The 8,022-nt window shown below is 44.4% G+C and overlaps 1 protein-coding gene across 1 annotated transcript; it reads left to right on the forward strand.

Moving 5' to 3' along the window:
- Positions 1-5,853: 5,853 nt before the first annotated feature.
- COX5B (cytochrome c oxidase subunit 5B) lies at positions 5,854-7,627 on the forward strand. Its single transcript, XM_090281856.1, has 4 exons — positions 5,854-6,012; positions 6,563-6,636; positions 6,803-6,902; positions 7,432-7,627. The coding sequence occupies exons 1-4, from the start codon at positions 5,910-5,912 to the stop codon at positions 7,542-7,544; spliced, it is 390 nt and encodes a 129-aa protein (XP_090137982.1). The 5' UTR covers positions 5,854-5,909; the 3' UTR covers positions 7,545-7,627.
- The last annotated feature ends 395 nt before the right edge of the window (positions 7,628-8,022 follow it).

Below are 8,022 nucleotides of genomic sequence, written 5' to 3' on the forward strand. Positions count from 1 at the left end.
CGAGTGTGACCGGTGGGAAGGCAGCAGTCCTGGTGTGCTGGGAGGCCTTCCCAGCAACATTGCTACTTGACCTTCACATCTTTTGATCAACTCCTCTAGGAGTTTGGCCTATCAATTCATTTGACTTCCAGTTGTCAAAAGGAATACTTGAGAGGTTGAAAGGATCCTATCCAAACTCCTTACTGTTCTTTGGAAAACTGCCATTTAAATGTTTTAAACATACCTAGGTAAATCTGTTTTAATGAGCATCATTTGAAAGTTTAATATAAAAAGACAAAACTGGCCCCAGGCAAAATTGAAAATAATAACCTATACAATAATAAAAATTTTTCAGTATAAAAATTGCTTCCACCAACATTACCTCATTTGATCTTCAGAGGAGGCTGGAGGGCACTACTACTATTTTCATTTTTTGTATGAAGAAACTGAGTTTTGGTGGCCATCTACCTGGCCTAGGGCCATATACTGGTTTAGGAGACCCAGGCTTTAAGCTCAGGGCTCTTGTTGCTCCTGGTCTATCATTTTAATCCCTCATTATCTAACATTTTGCCCTCACTTTAGGGACTGGTTGTCCTCATTTCTTCTGAATACTGTCAGTGTTCAGGCTCTGTGTCCTTGAGGCCTCCACATTCAGGGCACCCTGGAAGAAGCAAAACAGGAGCTTGGCTAACAGGGCTGCTTCAGGTGGTTCAGGAGCTCCAACAGAGGGCCCTTGTATGGCTTAGCCATGCCCAGCTAAGGACCCACCGAGTCTCCCCTCCTCTGCTTCCTTCTCCTAGTCCAGAAATTTCTGTTTTCTTAGGCTCTGCTCCACAGGACAATGTGCTGCCTGTACCCACTCCTAGTGACTTGATCTCTTAGCCAGTTAAAAAACTGTGTTTCGGAGGGCAACATTACCAAGATGGTGGCATATGTCATTCCTGACTTTGCTCCTCTCATGAGAACAGCTAACATCTACTCAAGAATAAGACACCAGTGAGAGAGTCCCAGAACATAGGGGTGGGAGAGAGGCTGAAGCATCCCCCTGCCCCTCAGAGACCAAGACAGACTGCATTAGAAGGGTAAAAGAAGTGGCTACACACTGGTCACTTTCCCCCTGCCCTAGGCCAGTGCAGCACCCTATGGAGAAGTCTCCCCTGAGACTTCAGTTCCTCCAGTGGGAAAAGAGAACCCAGAGAGGACTACCAGCCTCCCCTGGCATTGTGGGTTGCTTTGGGGATGCCCCTACTCTGATATTGTACTACAGGGATTGTAGGGAATCTGTGGGACTCAGTCACTGAGAATTAACTATGACGAGAGGGTGGAGGATTCAATGGAATCCCTATCAAAATTCCAATGGCATTTTTTTTTTTTTACAGAAGTAGAAAAAAACAACTCAAAATTTATAGGGAACCACAAAATATCCTGAATAGCCAAAGAAATCCCGAGAAAGAAGAACAAAGCAGGGGGTATCACACTTGAAATAACCTGATTTCAAGCTATACTGTAAAGCTATAGTCATCAAAATAGTATGATGCTGGCATAAAAACAGGCAAATAGACCAATGGAACAGAATTAAGAACCCAGAAATAAACTCAAGCATATATAATCAACTAATACTTGACAAGAGAGCCAAACCTACTCAATGGAGAAAAGATGATCTCCTCAATAAATCATGCTGGAATAATTGGATAGTCACATGTAAAAAAAAAAAAAAGAAAAAGAAAGAAACTGGACCTATATCTTATACCACTCACAAAAATTAACTCAAAATGGATTAAAGACTTAAAGGAGAGACCTGAAACATGAATTATCTAGAAGAAAACTTAGAAACAAAGCTCCTTGACATTGGTCAACAAAATAAAAAATAAACAAATGGGACCACATCAAACTAAAAGGCTTCTGCACAGTGAAAGAAACCATCAACAAAGTAAAAAGACAATCTATAGAATGGAAAAAAATTTGCAAACCACATATCAGATAAGGGGCTGATAATCAAAACATATAAAGAGCTCATATAACTCAATGGCAAAAAAATAAATAACCCAATTTAAAAGATGGGCAAAGGACTTGAATAAACATTTCTCCAAAGAAGATTTACAAAAGACTAACAGGTACATGAAGAGGTGCTCAACATCACTAATTATCATGCAATGCAAATTAAAATCACAATGCAATAAACCACACCTGTTAGAAGAGTCATCATCAAAAAGACAAGCGATAACAAAGGCTGACATAGATGTGGAGAAAAGGGAACCCTTGTGCACAGTTGGTGGGATTGTAAATTGGTACAGCCGCTATGGAAAACAGTATGGCGGGTCCTCAAAAAATTAAAAATATAACTATCATATGACTCAGCAATTCTACTTCTGGGAGTATATCCAAAGATATCTGCACCACCATGATTACAGCAGCATTATTTACAATAGCCAAGACATGGGAACAACCTCAGTGTCCACTGATGAACGGATAAAAGAAGTTGTGGCATATAAATTATTATTCAACCATAAAAAATGAGAAAGTACTACCACTTGCAACAACATGAATGGTGGTTGAAGGCATTATGCTCAATAAAATAAATTAGAGAGAGAAAATAAAATATTGTATGACTGGACTTATATGTGGAATCTAAAAACCCAAACTCTCACACACACACACAAAAGAGAGCAGAGTTGTGGTTACCAGAGGGGGTTAAGGGTATGGGGGGTTATGGGGGAGGGGGAATTGGAGGAAGGTGGTTCAAAGTTACAAGTTTCAAGTTATAAAATAAATAAGTACTAGGGATGTGATGTACAACATGATGACTGTAGCTAACACTGTTGTATGATACACAGGAAAGTTGTTAAATCTGAAGAGTTCTCATCAGAAGGAGATAATTTTTTCCTTTATTTTTATTTTCTTTATGTTGCATCTATATGCTGAAACTATGTGATAATTATTTCATAATATATAAAAATTAAACCATCATACTATAGGCCTTAAACTTATACAGTGATATATGTCAATTATTTCTTAACAAAATCAGGGAGGAAAAAGCTGTGTTTCCAAGAGTCCTTTGAATAGTGACCTTAGTGATGGCACTGACTCAGGGGAGAGGGACTTTAGGGAAATTGGCTTTGCTCCTTTCCAAGTCATCCTGTGAGAAGCAGTTTATTCTTCCAAATGCCAGCCTGGAGTGACACTTTGTTATTTTATTCATTTTTATGGCTTCCACTATATGTGGGAATAAAGTGATATCTTCTTTCTTAGGTCCCATGCTGACAGAAGTTACAAGTGACCCATTTTGGATTTGTGGCATCTGCACAAAACATTTGGTTTGGCCTGACTTGGCTTTTTGGCCTGAAGGGTTCTAGCTCCCAGCAGGCTGCTGGAAGTTCAACCACTTGGTCACGGTTTCTCAGGCCTTCCTAGGGGACCCTCGAGTATAGGCTATCCCTGACTGATGCAGATCTGGGCAGGATTGCACACAGCAACATTCTCCACGACCCGTTGTAATAAAAACCTGGCCCTACAAGGGCCATTGTAAGTGGTCAGAGCCTCTGTGGTCCAGTCAGAGCTCAGAGCTGCTTGTTCCAGCAACAAAAATGCAGACTGAGTCCCTTTTTTGACCCCATAGCTTCAGACTTGTGTGAACTCTGCTCAAACTAAGAACAACCTCCTCCACCCAACTTTCTTGTGACTAGATTGAAGGTAGAGATCAAGTTTTATTTGTTTTTGAACAGTGACCAGCTTTGGTCCATGGAAAGTACTCCATATAATCTTTCTAACATTCAAAGTCTCTGCAAATCAACTAGATAAACAAACTGAATTTCTCACTGGTCCACCGAGAGGTGGGTTAGTAGGTGTTTCTAGGGAAAGTTTTGTGGTCAGTTTAGATGGGAAAACTGTGGCTTAAACTACAGGCAAATTAAACAGGATTCTTTGCTGCAATCCTAATCAGAGGCTTTAATATGCTACATTGTGCATCTCCAAGAATGTGGTCATCAGATGCAGAGGGTGTCCTGATCAAGTACTTCTGTGGAGAGCATCTCTTGAGACTAGGATTCCATGGAATACACTTTGAGAAATACTAATCTAGTCTAATTGTAGTTTTATTGATGAGGAAATGGTGGCCAAAAAAAAAAAAAACAAAAAAAAAAACAGTGTGGCTGAGCTGGCTGGTGGGGTTCCATCCCAGAATAACTTGTCTTCCAGACCAAGGTTCTTCCCCACCCTCACTAAATATCTAACTAATTGTAGAAATCAACCATAGATTCTTGGGGATCATTCCTAGGATTTAAGAAAAAATTTCAATTCAATTTAATGTTGACGGGTTACAGTGGAGGGGGGAGGAGGGAATAACTGTGGAAGCCATTCAAAGCAAAACCCAGCTTTAAGATGATCAAGAAATTTTTGGCTTCAGAATAGAGTTCATTTTTTTTTCCCTTGGTGGAGAAGACACTAATGAAGACCAGATGTACTCCTGTGAAGAAATGCTCCACCAGGTCTTTTTTTTTTTTAATGAGAATTTGAAAGGAGATATATATATATATACTTTTATTTTTGTTGTTCTATTAGTTGTCCCATTTTCCCCCCATTGCTCTCCCTGTCCTGCCCACCTCCCTCCTCTCCCACAGTCAATCCCCATCCTATTTTCCATGTCCATGGGTCATTTATACTAGTTCCTTAACTAAACCTCCACCAGGTCCTTTTAAAAATATCATAACCTGCAGGAGGCAGGTGGGAACACCTGGGACTTCAATTCTCCCCAATTTGCCTCAAATTGACCAGCACATTCCAGAAGTCCTACAAAGAAATCGTTTATTCTGTCCAAGCAGTAAATACGCTATAACTTATTTGACCCTATTATATGCGAGGCTTCTGCAAGGCACTGGGGATTTCAAAGAGGGATAGAGCCTAATTTCTGCTCTGAAGGGATTTTCTATCCGGTAGAGAAAGATACGTGGCACGGAGCCAGACTGTAACAGGGCTACAATGACAATGGAACAACACCCAGGCGCCGATGGAGGGCAGTGTTTGCAAAGCCTTTTAATGCCTACCCTGCTAAAAAGCTTGCACGCCTTAGCTTGTAAGGCCATGGGGAACTAAGGAAGATGTGTTCCATTTTTAAGAGGACTCTGGCCACAGAATGTTCTGTGACTCTATTTCCCATTATCAACTCCCTACTGCCTCTCCCTTAACCTCTTCCTCGGTTACCTCCCCGGTGTGGCCAACCAATGAATGGCCTTGGTCCTGCAACAGGCCCTAAACCTGGCCCTAACTCTCCTGTCCTTCACCACGTGTCATGACTTCATCACCTCAACACCCCTGAAACAAGAGATTGATGCCAGCACTGCGGGTAGGTTCTGCCGCAGTTCTTGTAAGCGAGGCCAAAGCTGCAAGTTCGCGATGGCTCCCACGCTGCCATAAGAACCAGCGTCGCAATGGACAAGCATAACAGTGAACACAGAGGCCTTCTGAAGCCCATTCCTAAATTTAAATAATTTAGGGTCCAGCAAGTCTCTTGACAGACGCGGGATTAACGACTTCCCGCAGCATTCTCCACGTTTCCCGAGCACAACCAGCAGGCAACACGCTCAGCAACTCCCGTGTGGCTGACCCATTCCACCGACGAGGATACGGGGTCCCGCGGACGCAAACCGAGCTGTGCTAAATCACAGCGTTTGCGAAGGGCGAAGCCCACCACCCAGAACTGAGACCGTGACCACTCCCACTCCTCCGCGGGGGCGCCACTGCAGAATGCGAGACAGCATTGGGCTGGCGCCTTCTTTCCGGGCCCCAGCAAGTCACTTCATAGGGGCGGAACCGGGCCGGGCTGCAACGTACCCGGCGGAAGAGGACGGTTGACGCCAAGGAGAAAGCAGTTCTCCCCGGAAGTCCCGCCTGTCTTCGGAGACTGTCCCGGAAGTGACAGTGTTGTAGCGGGCGTGATGGCTTCAAGGTTACTTCGCGGAGCAGGACCGCTGGTCGCGCAGGCCCTGAGAGCCCGCGGTCCCAATGGGGTAGCTGCGGCGCGCTCCATGGCGTCTGGAGGTACTCGGCCCGCCGGTCGCGCCAGGGAGCGGAGCTGTGGTTCTCCGCGGGTGGGGGTGCTAGCGCAGCACAGCGGGCCAGCCTTTCAGCTCCACTGGGCCCCAGTGACAGCCCCCGAGTCCCGCGAGCCTCAGGCTCCGCAGGCATTTCCCCTGTTACTCCCGGCTGCTGCCGCCGCCGCAGCACCACCCCACCTAATTGCTCCTGCTGCTAAAGAAACCTAAATAGAGGTGCCGGGTGACCTTGGGGGGCAGGTGCTGCAAGTGCGATGGGAGGGGCTAAGCCGCCTTTCAGTCCCGCGTGCAAAGTACTCTGATATAGCTTTTAGGAAAAAAATGTGTCGAAAAATTGGTCTCGGTGGTTGAGGGAAGAAAAGATTTTCCCGGTGCCGTCACTCTTGGGGATCATGACTGCTACTTCGGACACAGTGGGTATGGGTAGCCTCTAGGAGCTTGTGAGCCCACTTAAACTATATGCAAAAAATTTACGTATGTGCATTTTCGGTCTTGATCATTTCAGACGACATCATAACTCATGTATCTTTGTTTAGGTGGTATTCCTACAGATGATGAACAGGCGACTGGGCTGGAGCGGGAGGTCATGATGGCTGCGCGGAAGGGACTGGTGAGGAGAAACTTGTGTCTTCTCTGGAACTCATAGCTCTAGATGGGATCAGAGCAGTCTCTTCTGTGGGAGCGTTCGATCCAGGAAACCTGGCTGTGGGAACTGGAAGGCTAGCCGCTGGAGGGTAGGGTCCTCTGGTATAATGGCTCAATTCTTGATTTTTTAGGACCCATACAATATGCTAGCTCCAAAGGCAGCTTCAGGCACCAAAGAAGACCCCAATTTAGTCCCTTCCATCACCAACAAGCGAATAGTGGGCTGCATCTGTAAGTATTTCACCACTATTTTCTTATTCATTTGTTTAATATACCCTACTGTACAGGATGCCTGTAAGCTGCTTCAGATCTTTTGTCTATGTGTGTAAAGAGAATATGTTTGTAAATAAGTTGTTCTAAGGGTCTTAGCCCTCTCAAGCCTCTATGCCTGAGCAGGTCACCCTTATTGTCAAGAGGCTCACTGGAGATGCAACATGAAGGGATATCCATCCAGAAAGTATTTATTGTACTTCCTCTTTGCCAGACACTGTTTTAGGAATTAGGATTACATATCAGAATGACCCAGCTTTGGGATTCTACATAGGCAGGGGAACTGTTAGAACCTACACTGACTCCAATATATGGTTACTTCACTCACAGGTAAACTCAGGGCCTGTTTCTTCATCTGAAAAATGGGGAGGATAGCATGAATTGATCTCTTAAGGTGTCAGCCATAACTTTGTGTCTCAGAGGTGTGTGAGGAAAAGAGATGTTGAAAGTCTCTTCTAGACTAGATGGCCTTCAACCAATTTTCTTTTAGGTGAAGAGGACAACAGTGCTGTCATCTGGTTCTGGCTGCACAAAGGAGAGACCCAGCGATGCCCTAGCTGTGGAACCCATTATAAGCTGGTGCCCCACCAGCTGGCCCACTGAGCCCCTACACTAACTCTTTGAAAATGCGCTGTCAAGTTTCCTGTCTCCGATAAAGACTAGCCATTGCTTTGGCTCCTCCTATAGTTGGCTGGTCTTATTTCTGTCCTGTGTTTTTGAAGAGATATGGGTAATTCTTATATCAGGGATAGCTGTCTGTTACTATTAGCTTGCCATCCACTTGGCACACTGAGACTGACAATCCCATAATGTCACGTATGGGACTACCTGGTACGGGGGAAAGCATGTGCTGTGGAATCGGACTGATTTGACTCATAATGTCGGCTCAATCATTTTTAATTTTGTCACTGGGGACACAGTTTCTGAGAGTACATTATAAAGAGTTTGGCAGATGCTAAGTCCTCACAGTATTGTTACAAAGACAGGGCAAACTTATGAGATTTTGGGGGGTCTTTGAAGTTTTAAGGGACCCAGGTTCAAAGCACAGTTAATGGGGATACCATCACCAAAATTCAGAATA

This window comes from Furipterus horrens, unplaced genomic scaffold (assembly GCF_987537825.1).
Source record: "Furipterus horrens unplaced genomic scaffold, mFurHor1.1.pri manual_scaffold_6, whole genome shotgun sequence".
Lineage (NCBI taxonomy): Eukaryota > Metazoa > Chordata > Mammalia > Chiroptera > Furipteridae > Furipterus > Furipterus horrens.

What these genes read in the sequence shown, in the direction of transcription:
- COX5B (XM_090281856.1), top strand. Translation starts at nt 5,910, where the DNA reads ATGGCTTCAAGGTTACTTCGCGGAGCAGGACCGCTGGTCGCGCAGGCC. An exon ending in GCGCTCCATGGCGTCTGGAG is followed by an intron (nt 6,013 to 6,562) that starts GTACTCGGCCCG and finishes ATCTTTGTTTAG; the next exon opens with GTGGTATTCCTACAGATGAT. An exon ending in GCGAATAGTGGGCTGCATCT is followed by an intron (nt 6,903 to 7,431) that starts GTAAGTATTTCA and finishes ATTTTCTTTTAG; the next exon opens with GTGAAGAGGACAACAGTGCT.